This window comes from Myodes glareolus, chromosome 3, assembly GCF_982192425.1.
Source record: "Myodes glareolus chromosome 3, mMyoGla1.1, whole genome shotgun sequence".
NCBI lineage: Eukaryota > Metazoa > Chordata > Mammalia > Rodentia > Cricetidae > Myodes > Myodes glareolus.
This window is the reverse complement of record NC_142028.1, coordinates 68,551,073-68,570,911: the sequence shown is the minus strand read 5'-3', so window position 1 is coordinate 68,570,911 and position 19,839 is coordinate 68,551,073. Positions and strand designations below refer to the sequence as shown.

At 46.4% G+C, this 19,839-nt stretch overlaps 1 protein-coding gene across 2 annotated transcripts in view; it reads left to right on the top strand.

Moving 5' to 3' along the window:
• Positions 1-19,581, top strand: part of Oscp1 (organic solute carrier partner 1) — a 30,316-nt gene extending 10,735 nt beyond the window's left edge. For both annotated transcript variants that reach the window (XM_048434443.3, XM_048434444.3), the window contains 9 exons: positions 4,622-4,776; positions 8,379-8,546; positions 8,992-9,072; positions 12,648-12,751; positions 13,635-13,763; positions 15,051-15,120; positions 16,467-16,606; positions 18,448-18,511; positions 19,231-19,581. In XM_048434443.3, coding sequence (XP_048290400.3) covers positions 4,622-4,776; positions 8,379-8,546; positions 8,992-9,072; positions 12,648-12,751; positions 13,635-13,763; positions 15,051-15,120; positions 16,467-16,606; positions 18,448-18,511; positions 19,231-19,356 — 1,037 coding nt within the window. In that variant the 3' untranslated portion in view covers positions 19,357-19,581. The remainder of the gene's footprint in view (positions 1-4,621; positions 4,777-8,378; positions 8,547-8,991; positions 9,073-12,647; positions 12,752-13,634; positions 13,764-15,050; positions 15,121-16,466; positions 16,607-18,447; positions 18,512-19,230) is intronic.
• The last annotated feature ends 258 nt before the right edge of the window (positions 19,582-19,839 follow it).

The window sequence follows — 19,839 nt, the reverse complement described above, 5'->3', positions numbered from 1 at the left end:
AGAGAGAGAGAGAGAGAGGGAGAGAGAGAGAGAGGGAGAGCGCGAACAAGCAAGCACTGGGAACAGTGTGGGCCTTTGAAACCTCAAGGCCTGCACTAAGTGACACTGCTCCTCCAGCAAGACCACACCTCTGGAGTCTTCCCAAATAGTTCCAGTTTGGGACCAAGTGTTCAACCCTCTGAGCCTAGGGGAGACATTCTCATTCAAACCCCACTGTCAGTGTAGGAGGAAAATACATTCCCTCCCGCCTCTCTCTGAAGCAATTCCATTTTAAGAGTCAGGTACAAGCTGGGTGTAGTTGTGTTTGTCTCTAATCCCAACACTCTGAAGGTGGAGGCAAGGAGGATCAGAAGTTAAGGCCATCCTTAGCTAGAGGCCTTAATTCCGGACAGCCTGGATTATGTAAAACTGCTTTTAAAAAAAAACAAACAAAAAAAACAAAACTGAGCCGGGCGGGGTGGCACACGCCTTTAATCCCAGCACTCAGGAGGCAGAGGTGAGCGGATCTCTGTGAGTTCGAGGCCAGCCTGGTCTACAAGAGCTAGTTCCAGGACAGGCCCCAAAGCTACAGAGAGACCCTGTCTTGAAAAAAAAAAATGCTTTTAAGCACATCCAACCCTCAGCTTCTCTTTCAATAATAATAATAATAATGAGTTCAAGGCCAGCTTGGTCTTCAGAATGAGTTCTAGGACAGCTAGGTCTACACAGAGAAACCAAAAAAAAAAAAAAAATCCCTACTCTTTGTTGCCTTAGTTCTTTAAAAGTAAATAGCTGGAACCAACCACCAGCACTGCATTCAGCAAAAGAAAGTGGAGGTTAGCCGGATGTTGGCACATGCCTTTAATCGTAGCACCCAGGAAGCAGAGGCAGGAAGTTCCCTATGAGTTTGAGGCCAGCCTGATCTACAGACTGAGTTCCAGGACAGTAAAGGCTATACAGAAAAACTGTCTCAAAAAAAAAAAAAAAAATAGAAGAAGAAAAGAGAAAGAAAGAAAAAGAAAGTGGAGTTTATGTCTTTCAGAAACCAGCACTCATATTAAGAATTCACTTAGGTTCTGTTCATAGTTTTCAGGAAAAAAAAAAAAAGAATTCGTTTAGTGGCTGAAGAGATGGCTCAGAAGTTCAGACTATGTATTGTACTCACAGAGGACCATGTGACCCACTGCCTTCTGTAACTCCAGCTACAGGGGTCTGAAGCCCTCTTTTGACCTCAACATTCAAGGAACCTGCATTCACCCATACACAGATACAACACAGAATTAAAAATAAAAGATACAGGCTGAAAAGATAGCTCAGCAGTTAGGAGCCCGTGTATGTACTGCCCTTCCCAAGACCAGAGGAGAGAGCAGCAACGCCGTCAGGTGGCTCACAGCTGCCTCTAGCTCATCTCCAGCAGGACCAACTCCTCTGGCCTCCGCTGGGTACCTGCACGCTCTTGAACATGTCTGTATCACATGCACATGCTTACCCACGAACATGCACAGATTCACATAATTAAAAACAATAAAAAAATCTTTAAAAAAATAAAAACTTTTTGAAAAGAGCTAAGTAACCCAGTTGTGTGAATATATGCTCATCTTTACACTAAAGTAACTGGTTTAAGAATACTAGCTGGGCGGTGGTGGCGCACGCCTTTAATCCCAGCACTCAGGAGGCAGAGGCAGGTGGATCTCTGTGAGTTCGAGGCCAGCCTGGTCTACAAGAGCTAGTTCCGGGACAGGCTCCAAAGCTACAGAGAAACCCTGTCTCGAAAAACAAAACAAAACAAAAACAGAAAGCTCTGGAGGTCTAGAGAGAATGGCTCAGTGATTAGGATGTGCCCTGCTGTCACAGAGGATCCAAATTCAGTTCCCAGCACCTGTGTCAGGCGGCTTACAAGTTCCTTTAATTCCAGCCCCAGGAAATCAGACCTCTCGGGCCTCTGAGTCCTCCTGCCTCTGAGGGCACCTGCACTTTTTTTTCCCCCGAGACAAGGTTTCTCTGTGTCGCCCTGGCCATCCTTAAACTCATTCTGTAGACCAAGCCGGCCTCAAACTCAGAGATCCCTCTGCCTCTGCCTTTGAGTGTGAGTGCTGGGATTAAAGGTATGTGTCTTCATCACCACTGCCCAGCTTTTACATTTCAAGACTGATCGAGGCCAGCAGTTGGCCCAGCAGGTAAAGGCACCTGCTCAGCAAGAACAATCTATGCTTACCTGTACCTGCTGCTGGCCTCACACCAGAGCTTCTGCTCCCTGCACTAGCAGTGCTTCCCTGAGCAGTGCAAAATATGAACAGGGCTGAGGCCATGCTGGTGTGCAGGAGGCTTTCATTCTCAACAGCCCCTGAACAGGACGGGATCTATTCCGGTGCTGTGGAATCTGTATCATAGAGCAAAGAGGAATTAGGGCACACTAATGTGGAGCAATCTGAAGGGCCTATTTTGTAGACGATCTAAAAACACCGTCACCTCTAACCAGTGGGCTGCTGTGTCTATTTTCATGAAGTGTTTGTTCTGAAAAGTTGATCACCACTGTTTGCCTGACATTCGTGAAGTTTAATTTTAAGTGGAGAAACGATTTAGACTGCTTAAAAGGAAAACAATACACATCACACACATGCGCTAATCATAAAGTAAAGTATTTTTTGTAAAAGGGCCAGTGAGATGGCACAGTGGACAAAATGCTTGCCATGCGGCCTGACAACCTGCGTTCAGTCCCCACAGCCCTTGGAAAGGTGGAAGGGAAGGAGCGATGCCACTGTGCTGTCCGTGACCCCCACAGGCCCCACCACCACACCTCACACATGAACTAATAATGAAATTTTAATTAATTTATTTATTTAAGATTTATGCATTAGTTATGCATATAGTGTTCTTCTGGTATGTATGCCTGCATACCAGAAGCGGGGGGACCAGATCTCAGTATAGATGGTTATGAGCCAGTGTGTAGTTGCTAGGAATTGAACTCGGGTCTGGAAGAGCAACCAGTGCTCTTAAACTCTGAGCCATTTCTCCAGCCCCCTCTTTTTGTTTATTTGAGACAGGATCTCACCATGTAACCCTGACTGGCCTGAAAGTTGCTTTGCAGACCAGGCTGGTCACCATCTCACAGAGACCGACCTCTGCCTCTCAAGTGCTGGGATTAAAGGCATTCACACCATGCCCCACCCCACCTGAATTTTTTTTTTTAAGAATGTGTATGCTGGGTAACTGGAGAGATGGCTCATGGTTAAGAGCACTGACTGCTCTTCCAAAGGACCTGGATTCAATTCCCAGCACCCACATGGTGGCTCACAACCATCTGTAACTCCAGTCCTAGAAGACCCAACACCTTCCTCCCTTCTCTGGGGTCACCGCACATACATGGTGCATAGTCATACAGGCAGGCAAAACATCCATATACATAAAGATAAATAAGGATGTATGTACTCTCTCTCTTATGCTTATAACTATTTCTTTTTAGTAGAAAAATTTTAGATTTATTTACTTTATGTGTATGAGTGCTCTGCCTGCGTATATCCATGTACTTATGTCACGCGCATACCTGGTGCCCTCAGAGATCCGAAAAGGGCATTGGATCCCATGGAACTGGAGTCCATGATGGCTGTGGGCCACCGTGTGGGTGCTGGGAACTGCGCACAAGTCCTCGGCAAGAGCAACAACTCTGATGGCTGAGCTGCCTCTCCAGCCCCACATTCTTTTTTGTTTGCTTGCTTGCTTGTTTGTTTTGGGGTTTTTGCTTGTTTGTTTGTTTTTGGTTTTTGAGACAGGGTTTCTCTGTATAGTCCTAGCTTCCCTAGAACTCTGTAGACCAGGCTGGTCTCAAAACTCGAAGATCTACCAGCCTCTGCCTCCAGAGTCCTAGGATTAAAGGCACCACCACCACCTAGCAAAGCAGTACTTTTTTTCTTTTCTTTTCAGTACTTTTTTTTTTAAAGAAAGATTTTCTGGGGGGCTGGAGAGATGGCTCAGTGGTTAAGAGCATTGCCTGCTCTTCCAAAGGTCCTGAGTTCAATTCCCAGCAACCACATGGTGGCTCACAACCATCTGAACTGATATCTGATGCCTTCTTGACACACAGACAAAATATTGTATACATAATAAATAAATAAATATTAAAAAAAAAGATTTTCTAGAGGGTGGAGAGATGGCTCAGCAGTTAAGAGCACTGACTGCTCTTCTAGAGGATCCGGGTTTGATTCCCAGCACCCACATGGCAGCTCAGACTGCTTGTAACTCCAGTACCAGAAGATTTGACACCTTCACACAGATAGGCGTTCAGGCAAACCACTAATTAACATTAAATTTTTAAAAATTAATTAGTTAATTTTTTAAAAAGGAAGGGAAAGACTTTCCTTATCAAGACATATAGTAGTGGGGAAAGTGGTGTGTAACACCCGAGCCCAGTCTTCTAATATTGTCATCGTGGACATTTGCCCTGGGAGGTTGTCATAGAGCACTCATGAGCCTTGCTTTCTACTGGGCCCCTGGGCTTCTCCCCAAGGGGCTGATCCCACCGAGCACTCCATATCTCAGCTCCGTTGTGCCTAACTCCCACTCTTAGACAGCGCTTGCACCCACGGCTTCTTACAGTACAAGCAGCACCTTCTTTGCTCATAGGGATCCTCTCTTGTCTCTGCAGTTCTGAACGATATCATCTCAACCATGTTCAACAGAAAGTTTATGGAGGAACTGTTCAAACCCCAGGAGCTGTACTCTAAGAAGGCCCTGAGGACGGTATATGACCGCCTGGCTCACGCCTCCATTATGCGACTGAACCAGGCCAGCATGGATAAGGTGAGCAGACAGCCGCTTTGTCAGCTTCACCGCCCTCCCACTTGCTGTGGTGGTGGGCGGAATCAGATAGGCTTCTGAATGCAGCGATGTCTTGGGAGAAACAAGTACGTATAAATACAAGCTGTAGTCGGTTGTCAGGTGGAGTGAACCTCAGAAGTCGTCTGCACTCAACCCCTCTGCTGTGTTTCACCTGCCCAAAGAGCCCTGCTGCTCAGTCCCTATTCATGGGTAGGAGAGCATGCACCGCCTCAGTTCAGGGCTCAATCCCCAAGCTTCCCCTGTGGGAAGAGGGAAGAGATGGCGTTTAGGAATTCCAGTATGATCAAAGCATGATGTGATTGTATGCAGATGTCACAATGAAGTCCATTAATATAAACAATAAATATTAAATAATAACCTTATTAATTGGTTTTAGCCAGGTGGTGGTGGCGTATGCCTTTAAGACCAGCCTGGTCTACAAAACAGGTTCCAGGACAGGCTACACAGAGAAACCCTGTCTTTTGTTGTTGTTGTTGTTGTTTTTATGATTATTTAACTTTATTTATGTGCATTGGTGTGAAGGTGTGTCAGATCCCCTGGAACTGGATTTACAGGCAGTTGTGAGCTGCCATGGGAATTGAACCCAGGTCTTCTTGAAGAGCAATTAGTACTCTTAACTGCCAAGCTATCTCTCCAGTCTGAGAAACTCTGTCTTGAAAATAAAAAAATTATTAAAATGTTCCAGGACATCCAGAGCTACATAGAGAAATTCTGTCTTGAAAAATAAATAATAATAATAATAATAAAAATTTTTAAAAATAGTCAACGTGACCAAAGTCAGAGGAACCCAGAAATTCTGGCAGCCAAATGTCCTGTTGCATTCTGGAGAAGAGCCTGCAGCACAATGTGACATTAGGGTTGCACTCAGTCACAAGGGCTTGCCTCACAGACATGGTGACATGAGTCCGCACCCCAAAACCAAATGCTGGGCATGGTAGTGTGCACTTATAACCCCAGCACTGGGAGACAAAGACAGGAAACTCTCTGCAGCTTGCTGGCCAGCCAGCCTACCCAAATTAGTGAGCTCCAGGTCAGTGAAAGACCCCGTCTCCAAAGAGGTGGATGGCACTCCTAAGTATGACACTGAGGGTTAACCACTTGCCTCAGCTGGCACCTACTTAGACCTAAAAATCTAGGACACTGGGGAGAAACTAAATTAATGAGATAGGGTTTTATGTTTCCTAGGCTAGCCTCCAACTCACTATGAAGCTAAGGAAGATCTTCAACATCTGATCCTCTTGCCTCCACTTCCCATATGGTAGCCTACACAACTACGTCTAGGAATCAAACTCAGGACTTCCTGCATGCTAGGTAACCTCTACCAACTGAGCCACATCCCCACATGCCAAGTTCTAGGACTATAGACAATTGTGAAGTTAGACTTGAATAACGATAATTATTTTTCAACTTGCTCCATTGTATGAACTTTTTTTTGAAGTTCTAAAGACTAACACTAGGCGGTGGGTGGGTACACAGAATCAACCTCTGTCTGGTGTTGATACTAGAGGCCTCAGTGAGACACACCAGCTTTAACTGAGCCTTTACTGCCTGTTGTCTGCCTTTGGGAAAGTTACTTCATCCCACAGTCCTTCTCACTAACGAGGATGAAGCCCCTTCCTCAGCTTGCCCGGCTTCTGCTTGGCCATGGCCTCCTTCAGACCTCTCATGAAGCCCATGATCATCAGAAAGGTGGGGGAGAAATTCATCATCAGTGGCATCAGTTGGCACAGTAGTCATAAGCATCATTGGTAGAAACCAAGGTACTGACAAGATGTAAAAGAGATTGATGGTCCAGATCATTTTGTCCTTGGAGACAAAATTCTGTGATGCTGGGGACTGAACCCCAAGTCTCATCCATCCTAGGCACATGCTACATCCTATACCACAGAGCTACATCCCAGCCTAACGGGGCCCAACATTGGTTACAGAGGCCACAAGCAAAGAAGGCTTCTGTTTCTCATTGTCTTCCAGAAGCCCATGGCCCACGGTGTCAAAGAAGCTGGAGGTGCTGCCGTTGTCAACAAATAATCCTTGTGAGGATCGTCCATAGTGTTTCCTCTAAGAAGTTTATGGGAAAGAGCCTGGCTGGCCATTAGACTCATGAATCCCAGTTGTCAGGCTGTGCTGTGGAGAAAATGATGAATGTGTACTTTATATTTCTATTTAACCCAAACAAACAAACAAAAACTACATGCCCATTTAAAAATGGAACTAGGAAGCCAGGTGTTGTGATAGTCCCAGCTCTTGGGAGGTGGAGGCAGGGGTATCAGAAGTTCAGTGTTAGCCTCTGCTTGATAGTGAGTTTGGTCCCCGGTCTCAAAACTGTATTAATCAATTCATTAATTTAAAAATAAGAGTGGGGGCTAGAGAGATGGCTCAAAGCATATACTTAAGTATGTAACTTAAGAGCTTATACTTCCCTTGCAGAGGACCCAAGTTCAGGTCCCATGTCAGGTGGCTCAGAGCCACCTTTAACTCCATCTCCACGGGGAAACAATGCCTCTGGCCTCTTAGGGCACCAGCGATCATTTGTACACCCCTATATGCATGTACATGAACATAATTCAAAATGGTTTTTAATTTTAAAAATTTAAAAATAAAAATGGGGGTAGGCCTGGGGATTTAGTTTAGTTAGTAAAATGTTTGCCTTGTGTCTTAATTGATGTCTATTGCTGCAAAGAGACACCATGGCCATGACAGCTCTTAAAGGAAAACATTTAGTTGGGGTGGCTTACAGTTTCAAAGGTTTAGTCCTTTATAGTTATGGCAGGAAGCCTGACTGCAGACAGGCAGACATAGTGCTAGAGAGATAGATGAGAGTTCCACATCCAGATCAGTGGGCAAAGAGGGTGACAATGGGCTTGGCTTGAGCTTCTGAAACCTCAAAGCCCACCCAGTGACACACTTCCTCCAACAAGGCCACACCTCCTAAAACCTGTCACTTGAAGTATCATCTCTTCAAGCATACAAATATGTGAGCCTATGGGAGCCATTCCTATGCAAACCATCACACCCTGTGTACACAAAACCTGGGCTCCATTCAGAGCACTGCAAAATAAGGAGGGGGAGAGGAATAGTCATATAGAAAGCAAGCTACAGGGGCTGGAGAGATGGCTCAGTGGTTAAGAGCCTGGCTACTCTTCCAGGGGACCCAGGTCAATTCCTAGCACCTACAAGGTGGTTCATAATTGTTTGTGACTTCAATTCCAGAGTATCCAGCACCTTCTTCTGGCCTTTGTATGCACCGGGTATTTATATGGTACACAGACACACATCCAGGCAAACATGCATACATATAAAGTAAAAATAGAAAAGAAATGGAACAAAGAGATACTCAAATACGGTTTCATATGGTTCCATCAGGAAGACACAGAGGATGACCAGAAACCATGGTTTGCCCAGAGATATTCAGGCCACTACTGTGGAGCTTAGTTACTAACATCACCCCCTCACATTCTCAGAAGTGCTCTGGCTTGGGTGGCAACTCATGTGGTCCGCACAGTTGCTTTGCTCGGGTTCTGGTCTACTTTGATGATCCCATCTGTCCATGTGTCGGTTGACAGCTCTATGACCTGATGACCATGGCTTTCAAATATCAAGTGCTGCTGTGTCCTCGCCCCAAAGATGTGCTGCTGGTCACTTTCAACCATTTAGACTCCATCAAGGGATTCATTCGGGACTCCCCAACCATCCTGCATCTAGTGGACGAGACCTTCCGGCAGCTAATAGAAGTAAGCTTGTCACCAGCCCATCATCTCCCTGCCACAACCCTTGTTCTCAGCCAACTGTAAGGACCAGCAGGTTCTCTGATTACAATGACAGGATCAAAGCTAGAACATTTCCAAAATCCCACAGCAGCCTATTTTGTAACTACAATGGGCAATTGTCATCTTAGGCTCTCTACTAAGGCCTTTGTAGAGGGAAAACAGTGGCAGAGAACTTCCCCATACCTGAAAGGACATTGGAAGTGCTTGTCTGTTGAACTGTGGGGAGCAGACAGACACTCCAGGCCTGTGGCATGGCAGGGTCTGTCCTACTTGGGAGGGTGGGTACTGACACTCCTGCTACCAAGGTCCCTGCTTATCTGAGTCGCACCCCTAGCACCCTAACCCCGCCTGTCCCCACAACTCAGCCCGTGGTGGAAAGTGCAGTGCTTCCCTCTGCTCTGCCTCGCAGATATATGGGAGTCTCTCTGCCGGGGAGTTCCAGTTGATCCGGCAGACACTGCTCATCTTCTTCCAAGACCTGCATATCCGAGTAAGTGCCTGGAACCCCTGTGAATGACTGCTGCCCTGGCCACCAGCCAGCCCTCTGGAAAGACCAGGAGCAGGATTTTGCTCAACTAATGATTGCCCATCATGCTTTCGATCTGTGATGATAACCATTCTTGTGATAGATTTCAGCCTTTTTTTCCCACTTCCATTGAGCTTCTTTGAAATATGGGTTTATCCTTTGCTTCTGCAGAAGAACTGCCTGTCCAGGTCCCAGTCTGACCTCAGGGCTTTTCTCAAGCTTCCCACCCTCAGTGTCCCTGCATCAGATGCTGTCACATGCTGCCCTCCTGTTCCCCTTCCCTGGGCCTTCCACCTCCCTTTCTGCCTTCCCCTAACTCTCTCTCTACCTGTCTCCAAGCCTTCCTTCCCTGCCTTCGCCCATCCACCCACTTGCTAAAATCCATCCTGATCAGGTCTACTGGGCCTATAATTCCATGTCTGCAACTAAACTATTGCCTGAAAGCCAAGTGTGCCTGACTGTGGCCTCTGTTGAGGACACATCCTTTCCACTGCTCACTTGGCTCAGAACCAAAGTCACTTTGATTCCATTCTTGATCTGTCCAGTTGCTTCAAAAGTGCATAGGATTTCCCCTTGCTATGGCTCTACCTTTCTTGGCGAGCTGCTGACAGCTTGGGTTCACATACTTTTCCTTACAGTTTCGGGGACCATGACCGCGTCTGTGTGTATACGAAGCAAGTTCCTGCAGCTGAGTTACATTCTTAGCCCGCATTCATTTCTCAGTGGCTGTTGTCCCCTAAATGCCCCTCTCTCATTGTACCATGCCTACTCCAAACAGTTCTATACCTAACTTTCAGAAACATACCTCTGAACTTGTGGGGGCGGAGGAGGTGACTCTGCCAGATGGGGCTTGTTCCTTCCTAAAGTTGAGCCAACTGAGGTGAAAGATAGTCAAACCAGCCACGGCCCTGGTGCTAAACAGTACCAGCTGCACACTGAGCCCTTGACCCTGAGCCAATCACTGCTCTTAAATCCTACACCTTTACCTGGAAGTGGAAATGACAGTATGTAATTTAGAGTTTGCTGGAAGAACCCAGTGAAGGGACATATGTAATATACATGTTACATGTGTGCGCTTGTATGTGAATGGTATAGACCACTTCTACAAAGGATATGTAAGAAACTCATCATGATTCTGCCTCCTGGAGTCAGGAACTGTGGAGGACGAGCAGAAGAGAGGGGCACAGACCCTCCTGCACCTTTGGGACCTCATACTTACGCACAAATGAAAACCAAAATCAAGGAAAGGACTAGAGTGTGGTTTACGCCTGAATGTGTTTCTCTTCCAGGGGACGGATGATAAATAGATTTCAGCTCTAATGCCAATTTTATTTTTAACCCTCATGAATAATTTCATTGTATTAGCTAGGGATGGAGCCAGAAAAACATGAATATAAACTAAGATCTCTAATGTTTGTGGATGAAAATATAAAAATATGAAAGTGCAAGCAAGATGTTTTGCGCAGATTTGACATCAATTTGAACTACTGAAAACTCCACTTCACGGTGTTTCCAGGACCGTGCATATTTAGGCATTTTTATGGAATGCAGTAATATAAACAGCCATATTGATTTCTCAGTTGTGAGGAAATAAAATTCATTGTAATGAAAAGACATGCCTAATAATAATTCTATAGTGAACTCATTAAAATGTATTAAGTCACTAAATATATTGGACTTTAATTGCTAAACGGGTAAACAAGAAAACATCAAAATCATAGCCAGTCATGGCAGGCTCACCTGTAATCCTCCACTGGGGAAGTAGAGGCCAGAGGAACAGGAGTTCAAGGTCATCCTTAGCTAGGAGTCTAGCCTGGGTGGGGGGGAGGAGCCTGATTTGGAATAGGGATGAATCACACAGCTTGGCAGTCCTCTGCCAATGATCTGAACATCTGGGCTGGCTTCCCATGTCTGGTCTTTAATGGTGTTTCTGTTCCCCTGCAACTTGTGATTGCCCATACAAATTTTCTGTTTTCAAAATAGTCTTGATATATTTTAAATTTGTTAGCAAAACCAACTAAATCAAGCAAACACAGTTCTGCACTCTTGCTTTTTTAACCAAAGTAAATACAAAACTGCATATCCAATACCAAGCTTTCTATATCATGGAACCACGTGAGGCATCGTGAATGCGGCCAAAGTCCTGGCCTGTGCACAGGGACCTTGACAGAGACTTCACTAGGACCAGTTCCATTTAGGCTCCTCAAGGGTTAGTTACGATTGCCACAGCCCCACAATCCCCTTCAGCCCTCTGGAGACACTCCAGAGCTGCTCCGGAAGGCCTTGCTCCTCCACCATCCCTCTGACCCTATGATTTCACGTTCTTGCCTTCTTCCATCACGACTCTCCTGCTCCTCCCATCGTCTGCATTATTGAAAGCATCACCCTATCTTAACTCTCCGTGAATATTCCCTTCCCTTCTGTAGACTAAAGTTTCTGACCCACCCAATCCCACAGCCATTCAGTCCCAAAGAAACACATTATAAACTGTTTGGCCTATTAGTACAGGCTTTTTAAAAAAAATAATTTATTTAACTTTATTTTATGTGTGTTGGTGTGAAGGTGTCAGAGCCCTGGAACTAGAGTTACAGACAGCTGTAAACCATCATGTAAGTGCTGGGAATTGAACCCCGGCCTTCTGGAAGAGCAACACAAGGCAGGGTGAATGAGACCTCAAAGCCTGCCCCTAATGACAGCTCCACCAACAAGGTCACACCTCCTCTATCAAAGCCACACTTCCTAATCCTTTCCAGACAGTTCCAACAACTAGAGACCAAGTATTGAAGTGAGCCGAGGCCCATTCTCATTCAGACCACCACGTGGTGTTTTTACATGTATGTTTGTGTCCTGGGTCCACATAGGCCTTTTCTGTCTTCTATCTCTGGAGTATGGACCCAGGGCCTCAGCCATGCTTAGCAAGTGCTCTAAACTAACTGCACCCCCAATCCTCCAGGCAGACTAAGAAAGAATTAGCTGCCTTTTATTGAGCTCCTACTATGTGTAGGCTCTGCCTGCTCCCCATCCTTGATGCCAGGGTCTTACACATGCTAAGCCAGTGCTCTACCACTGACTTGTGTTCCTGGGTTCTGTTTTTGTAAATTTTCCTCATCTTTAAAACAAGAAAACATTTGAAGGTTTAGGGTCAAGCTTAGAAGTCATCTTATTATATGGGGCTGGAGAAGTGGTTCAGCAGTTATGAGTGCTTATTTTGGGTGACTCATAACTTAGAACTTAGAACTAACTCTAGCTCCAAGGGACCCCCTGCCTCCTGGCCTTCCACCGGCACCCACATGCATATGTGCACATACACTTATGCACACATACACATAGCTACACATAAATGAATATGAACATGTGTGTGTGTGAAGTCATTGTGTGGGTAAAGCCACTCTAAAATCTGCATGTCCATTTTGGTATGTCCCTTCCTTCATGTTACAAGCTCACTGGATAGCTTCACAAACCATTGCTCAGTGTTCATTCTCAGAACATGTGTGTCCATGAAAACATAGCAGAAAAATGACATATAATTTTTTTTTCAGGTATCCACATTTCTAAAGGACAAAGTTCAAAATTCTAATGGTCGCTTTGTATTGCCAGTGTCCGGGCCTGTTCCCTGGGGAACTGAAGTTCCTGGAGTCATCAGGTAAATCCTCAGTGGTCACTGCTCACCCTGTTTGAGGGGCCAGAAACACAACATGCCCACCCCAGGAGTGTAGCACTGCAGAGCCCCTCCAGCTCTGCTTACCTATCCCTTCTTCAGTAAAGCTCCGCTATCCAGAGGTCAAGGATGAATCCCCCCGTAGCCACTTGAGTGGAGGATACTTGGGGAGCTACCCACTTCCTAGGTCCATCTCCTCATCTCTTAAGCGATTGTTGTGAGAAGGCCACACTCTGAGATGTTTACGCAGATCTCATGCCTCTGCCCAACTGTCAGAATTCAGAATTGTCTTCATCTTTCTTTTTTTTTTTTTTTTCCTTTTGGTTTTTTTGAGACAGAGTTTCTCTGTGTAGCCTTGGCTGTCCTGGAACTCACTCTGTAAACCAGGCTGGCCTCGAACTCACAGAGATCCTCCTACCTCTGCCTCCCATGTTCTGGGGATTAAAGGCGTGTGCCACCACCACCCGGCTTGTCTTTATCTTTTGTTTGGTTGGTTTTAGGGTCCCTAGGAATAGAACCCACAATCTTGCACATGCTAAGCAAGTGTGCTGAACTATACCTCCAGCTTAGCTTCTTTTTTTTAAATTTATTTATTTATTATGTATACAGAGTTCTGCATGCCTGCACGCCAGAAGATCTCATTATAGATGGTTGTGAGCCACCATGAGGGTGCTGGGATTGAACTCAGGACCTCTAGAAGAGCAGCCACTGCTCTTACTTCTGAGCCATCTCTCCAGTCCCCCAGCCTAGCTTCTTTATCTCCAAAGAGGGGTTGAATTCCTTTTTGTCCTGCTGTGCACACATGATAGGTAGCCTCTGAGACTCCAGGGTTTAGAGAATTCCTATCATGCCATCCTTTCTATTTCAGAATGTTCAACGACAAAAGCGAAGAAGTAAAGAAGATAGAATTCAAGCATGGCGGAGACTATGTTGCCGCATATAAGGAAGGTTCTTTTGAGCTGTATGGAGACAGAGTCTTAAAACTGGGAACTAACATGTAAGCAAATTCTCCCTCTGAATGAACGTAAGTCCACAGAGGTCATGTCATTAAAAAGAAAAAAGAAAAAACAGACCTCTGCTCTGAAAAATCGCTGCTGACTATACTGAGTGTAATGGTTAAGTAAAATGCTGCCGGTCCCTGAGTGATGGCAGCAGGCAGCGGTCCCGAGACCATGGCAGACCATAAAGGCAGCCGGGTCCCAGGCAGGAAGCCACATGGCAGGTGAGAGACCGAGACAGGTAAGCACACCATGCAGAGTGAAGAGTGAAGCTGGATATTTATTCAGTGGGTTATGGAGGGATAGGAGAGAAGGGGGAAAGGAGAGAGAGAGAGAGAGAAATGAGGGAGGGGAGAAGTGAGGAGAGGAGAGAGACAGAAGCTGCCTCTTTGAGAGAGAGGCTGAAAGGAAGGGACTCAAGCTGGAAGCTGAAGATCAGCTTGCCTGGGTGGATGGGGGAGGGAGTGGGCATGGCTTGTCTCTTAAAGGGACAGGATAGACCATTACACTGAGGATGTGGCACAGCTAATAGGGTACTTGCCTAGCACACAGGAAGCTCTGCCTTATGTGCCCAATACCACATAAACTGCATAATGGTGCAAGTCTATAATCCCAGCATTTGGGATACGGAGGCAAGAGGATAAAAGTTCATCAGGATCATCCTGGGCTACATGGTGAGTTTAAGGCTAGCCTAGAGTACACGAGAGCCTGTCTGGGAGCAAAACAAACAAATCCTATTAATCAGTGGAGTAATTTCCCCCAAATATAATGCTCGTACAACCCTGACATTTAAGGGTTAAGGATCCCTAGGAACATTTCCAAAGGCAAAAGATGTATAATGTTAAATCACCATGGAGGAGAAGTAGCCAGTGTCTCTTGGCTGTAGAACGCCGTATGACCTCCCTGGTATGTTATCCATGTCCTCAGTGCTATTCTGGTTTTTTTCTTCTTCGAGACGGGGTTTGTCTGTGTAACAGTCCTGGCTGTCCTGGAACTTGGTTTGTAAACCAGACTGGCCTTGAACTCACTGAAATTTGCCTGCCTCTGCCTTCTAAGTGCTGAGATTAAAGGTGTGTGCCACCCCTGCCTGACCTCAGTGCTATTCTTTCTGGGTTTACTTCTTGGGGAGGGGGTAAAATGTGAGCAGTTCACAACTCAGGTGAGTTCTACACTCATAGCCCTTTTCTGGTGCCTTTCAATGTCTCAACAAAAAGTGACAACTTTGCTTGCTGGTTAGAAGGGAGTCAGTGAACCAGGTGGGTAACACCGTTTCCTGTTGCCACCAGGTACAGCGTGAATCGGCCTGTGGAAACCCATATGTCTGCAACATCAAAGAACTTAGCCTCAAGGACACAGGTGAACGTCTGCCCTCCCTTCTTTCTTTTCCCCTGCTTCTTTCTACATCCAAATGTCTGATTGGGGGTTGGGGGGACTTCAGCTTCCAGAGCGAGTCACCTTTACCTCGCTGTTTGCAGCCTTCCCTTCAGCCTGACAAGGACACAGGTTTCTAATTGTAGCTGTTCTCAGAGCCTTCCAGTGATCTGACTAATTAGGTAATTTGGGGATTGGTTCGCCACTATAATTAAATAAGAGCCACATACCAGGGCATGGCAAATGCCAGAGCCACGAGGCCTGTGGCTGCCGGGTCCAACGCGTGCAAATTCGGGCATCAAATCGTCCCTCTTCAGTGCCTCCTGGTTTTAAGGATGTGGTAGCCCCTTTCAACATGATGTTTCACTCCTCCGAGTTCCCTATCTACAAATTTTCACTAACTAGCCACACACCAGCTGTGGGACAAATCATGGACTGTTCAGTAATTAAGTAAGAACCGTGTCCATGGGCTGGCGATGATGTGGTCCCATCCTCTAGAAGCTTTTGGTTCCCTGGGAAGGGCAGTGCTGGAAACAAACAGCAACAAGATGGAAGCGGCGTGTTGACAGTCTGTGCCAGAAGACTGCGCTCTGTCCTTTGGGGTGGGAGCGTGGTGACAAGGCTTTCAGAGGAGGTGGCAGGGAAACAGGGCTCCAGAGTGGGCAAGAGAAGTGGGTGACAGTCGAGGTGGCAAAAGTGTCCTGTTTGCAGTAAAAACAGCAGAGGCTGAGGTTTTACTGGACTCTGATAAGAAAGGTCTTAACTCCATTTTGTTCTTTATGCAGGAGGCAGGGGGCAGGGGTCTTTGTTCCATGAAAGACAAAAGACAAAAATGTGTTTTCAGTAACTGATGGTAGTGGGTTAGATAGAGTCCCAGCCAGGCAGAAAGATGAAGTCAGGGAATGACCTAGAGTCTGTGTTCCTGAATATCACCAGCAGAGGGCAGTATGGGAGTTCCTCCGGAATGGTCCCCTTGCTCTGCAGACTTGACAGGAGCCACTTGGCAGAGGGAACTGGACTGACTGAAGAGGAAGCAGGGCCCTTCTCCTCCCCTCCCAGGAGGAAGGCAGCCTGAGAAGTGTGGGTCCCCGGGGCATTCCACTCAGCTTCAAAGCTGAAAGTCTGTGGTTTGCTTCTTTACTAGAGTCTCTCTGCTGATGCCTGGATTATTCTTCTGGCTAAGCTTGCTTTCTGTGTGGTAGTTGAGCCCAGAAATAATTTAAACTGTTATTGTTTTTGCCTTGCTGTATAATTCCTCCCTGCATCTCTGGGGTCTTGGCAGGAAATACAATCGCCCTGTGTGGCTACAAATCACATAGTTGTCTCTACAGGAAAACATTGCTCCAAACCCTCTTGCCAAAGAAGAGCTGAATTTCTTGGCCAGGCTAATGGGAGGGATGGAGATCAAGAAAACGAGCGGCCCTGAACCAGGATTCCGGTTGAATCTGTTTACGACCGATGAAGAGGAGGAGTACGTTTCAAACCTGTTCTCTTTTGCTTGTTTTGGGCAGGGTCTCCTAGAGCCCGGACGACCCCAGATTCGCTGTGTGGCTGAGAATGAACGGCCTTGACCTCCTGGTCCCCCTGACACTCAGCGGTCTCCCGCTGAAGTCCCTGAGGCTGCCACTCAGCCGCGTTCTGTAGCTGTCTCTAAGGTCCCATCCCAGAAGCTTCCTGAGGTGGTGCTTGGGGGAGGGGGGGACAACCCAGAGTTCTCCAGTGGAGAGCCATGACACTGGAGCCCAGCAGTCTTTGGATGTCAGTATTGAGCCTCCAAAGGCTGGCTGCTGGGAACCAGTTACTAGGTTATATAAAGGTGAATCAAGTGTTGAGCCAGGATAAATGTGGTACACATCTGTAATCCCAGCACCTGAAGGCAAAGGCAGGGGGCTCTCTAGTTCCAGGCTAGCCTCAGTCTCTAGACATCTTATTTCTGGTTGTAGGATGTAGGGCTGTTTCTGTTTCCCCCTTTGTGTTAAATGTTTGCAAATACAATTGGGAGTATTCCAATAAAGAATTGCATCCCCCCTCCAAAAAAAAAAAAAACCCCTGATCCTCCTGCCTCTGCTTCCCAAGTGCTGGGATCACAGGTGTGCGCCACTGCACTAATGTATAGGGAATCAAATCCGGGATTTAGCGCTCTGCTAATCAAAAATCTATTCAACCCTAAATCCATTCTTTAAAGATATGTAATATGCTGGGCAGTAGTAGCACATGCCTTTAATCCCAGCACTCGGGAGGCAGAGGCAGGCGGATCTCTGTGAGATCCACCTGGTCTACAGAGAGAGTTCCAGGACAGACTCCAAAAGTACAGAGAAACCTTGTCTCAAAATAAATAGATAGATAGATAGATAGATAGATAGATAGATAGATAGATTCTTGTTTAAATACATATGTAAATCCCTTACATGTGCTAAGAACACAGACGACAACTGCTGACCAACACAGGAACACAGATGTGAAAACCGGAAGTGAAACACCAGCAATCCATGTTGACCTGATTAAAGACTCCCTGGGGAGTAAAGAGATGGAACCCCAGAAGTCATTCCCCAAAGTTCTGATGTTTTACTAAGCAGAGCAGCTAAGCAAGAAGCTGACCAGGTGGCGCACACCTTTAATCCCAGCACTTGAGAGGCAAAGATAGGCGAATCTCTGTGAGTTCAAGGCCAGCCTGGTCTACAAGAGCTAGTTTCAGGACAGACTCCAAAACTACAGAGAAACCCTGTCTCAAGAAACCAAAAGAAAAAAAAAAGCTGACCAGGCTGGGTTGGTGAGGTTTTTGACTTAGCAGCTAAAAGCCCGAGCCTGAGACCTGAGTTCGAGCCCAGGGACCCCTATGGTGGGAAGAGAGAACTGATACCCACAAAGTGTCTTCTGACTTCTGCATTCTTGCCATGGCACATGTGCATACACTCATGCACACATACAAATATGGAGTTTAAGCCCCTGAGCCTGGCCTGCCCTCAGGAGGCTCTGGTAGGAGAATGAAGAGCAGAGCAGGAGCCATTTTAGCCGCTGGGTCACAAATGCTGTCGGGAAGACTGATCCGCACTGCAGATTGGAGGGACTGGCGTGTGGTCTGGGCCTCAGGAGTTGCTGAGCAGAGACACAAACACGTGACTTTCTTGAAATATAAGAACGTGAGGGGGAGGTAGAATGGAAAAGCGAGGGGAAATGGCAAAAAAAACGATGCAGAGGAAACAGATCATCATGTTCTCATGACTAATCTCATAGTCTCATGAGTTCTTACCATGCTAGGAAGACGAAACCCTAACATTGTATCCTGGGCTCATTTCTTCCTGCCTCATCCAGACATGCAGCACTGTCCAGGCCAGAGGAGTTATCCTATGAAGTCATCAACATACAGGCTACACAGGTACGTATCCTCATCATCATCTTGTAGAAAAACTTTGCTCTCCAAGGATGAATATGGCTCAGTGGTTAAGAGCCCCAGCTGCTCTTGCAGGGGCTACTAATCCAATTCCTGGCACCTATATGGTGGCTCACAACCATCTGTACCTCCACCTCCAGGGGATCCGATGCCCTCTTCTGGCCACTGTGGGGAAATAGGTGCTACGTGTTACACATACATACGTGAAGACACAACACTCATTCACAGAAAATAAAAATAAAATAAATCTTTAAAAAAAATTTGAGCCAGGTAGTGGTGGTGCACACCTTTATTCCAGCACTTAGTAGGCAAAGGCAGGTTGATCTCTGTGAGTTTGAGGACAGCCCAGTCTACAGAGTGAGTTCCAGAATAGCCAGGACTACACAGTATAGCCCTGTCTTAAGAAACAAAACAAAAGGCCTGGAGGGATGGCTCAGCCGTTAAAGGCTAGGCTCACAACCAAAAATATAAGAGTTCGGTTCCCAGCACCCACGGCTGTCCCTCCAGGTTCATAAAAAAAAAAAAAAAAGAGAGAGAAAAGAAGAAACAAAACAAAAAAATTAGTCTCTAATGGTTTCCTATTGTGTTTGTCCCTAATCTGGCAAAGAGCTGAGCCCCTTGACAGCATGAAACTTAAATATCTCCTGGTGCAGATAGGAGCCCTGCAAACATGTCCTCTTTCTCTCCCCTCATTTCTCCCACAGGACCAGCAACGGAATGAGGAGTTGGCCCGGATCATGGAGGAGTTTGAGATCACAGAGCAGCCAGAGATCACAGAGCAGAGCGCAAGCAAGGGAGATGACTTGCTCGCCATGATGGACAGGTTATAGAAGTACCATGGGCACCCCGTACCACTCCCTCAAGACGCTGCCTGACGAGCACCCTGGGAACAGATGGCCTGGGATCCAATGTGCTCCTGCTGGTTTCTCCCACTGAGATCTGCACCTAGTCCATTTTTATATCAGAACAAACTGAAACTCTCTCAGAGAGCATCCTCTTCTGATGCCACACACATATATGTATTTTCAGCAAAATATATTCTGTCTCTTAACCCAGACCTTCCCCATAATTTGTAATTCTGTGGTGACCATGCAAGCATCCTAGGCCAGAGGTTGAGCCCAGGTCAGTAAGGGGGCATGGCCATTAATTATCACAGCAACTTTTCAGCAGGGACATGCACCCCACAAGTGCCTGTGAGGACAAAGGAGCAATGCCTGAAATCTCTGTGCTGAGGCAGGAAGATAGAAAGTTTCTGGGCATTCTTGGCCACATGACAAGATACTTCTTTAGCTGGGCAGTGGTAGCACATGCCT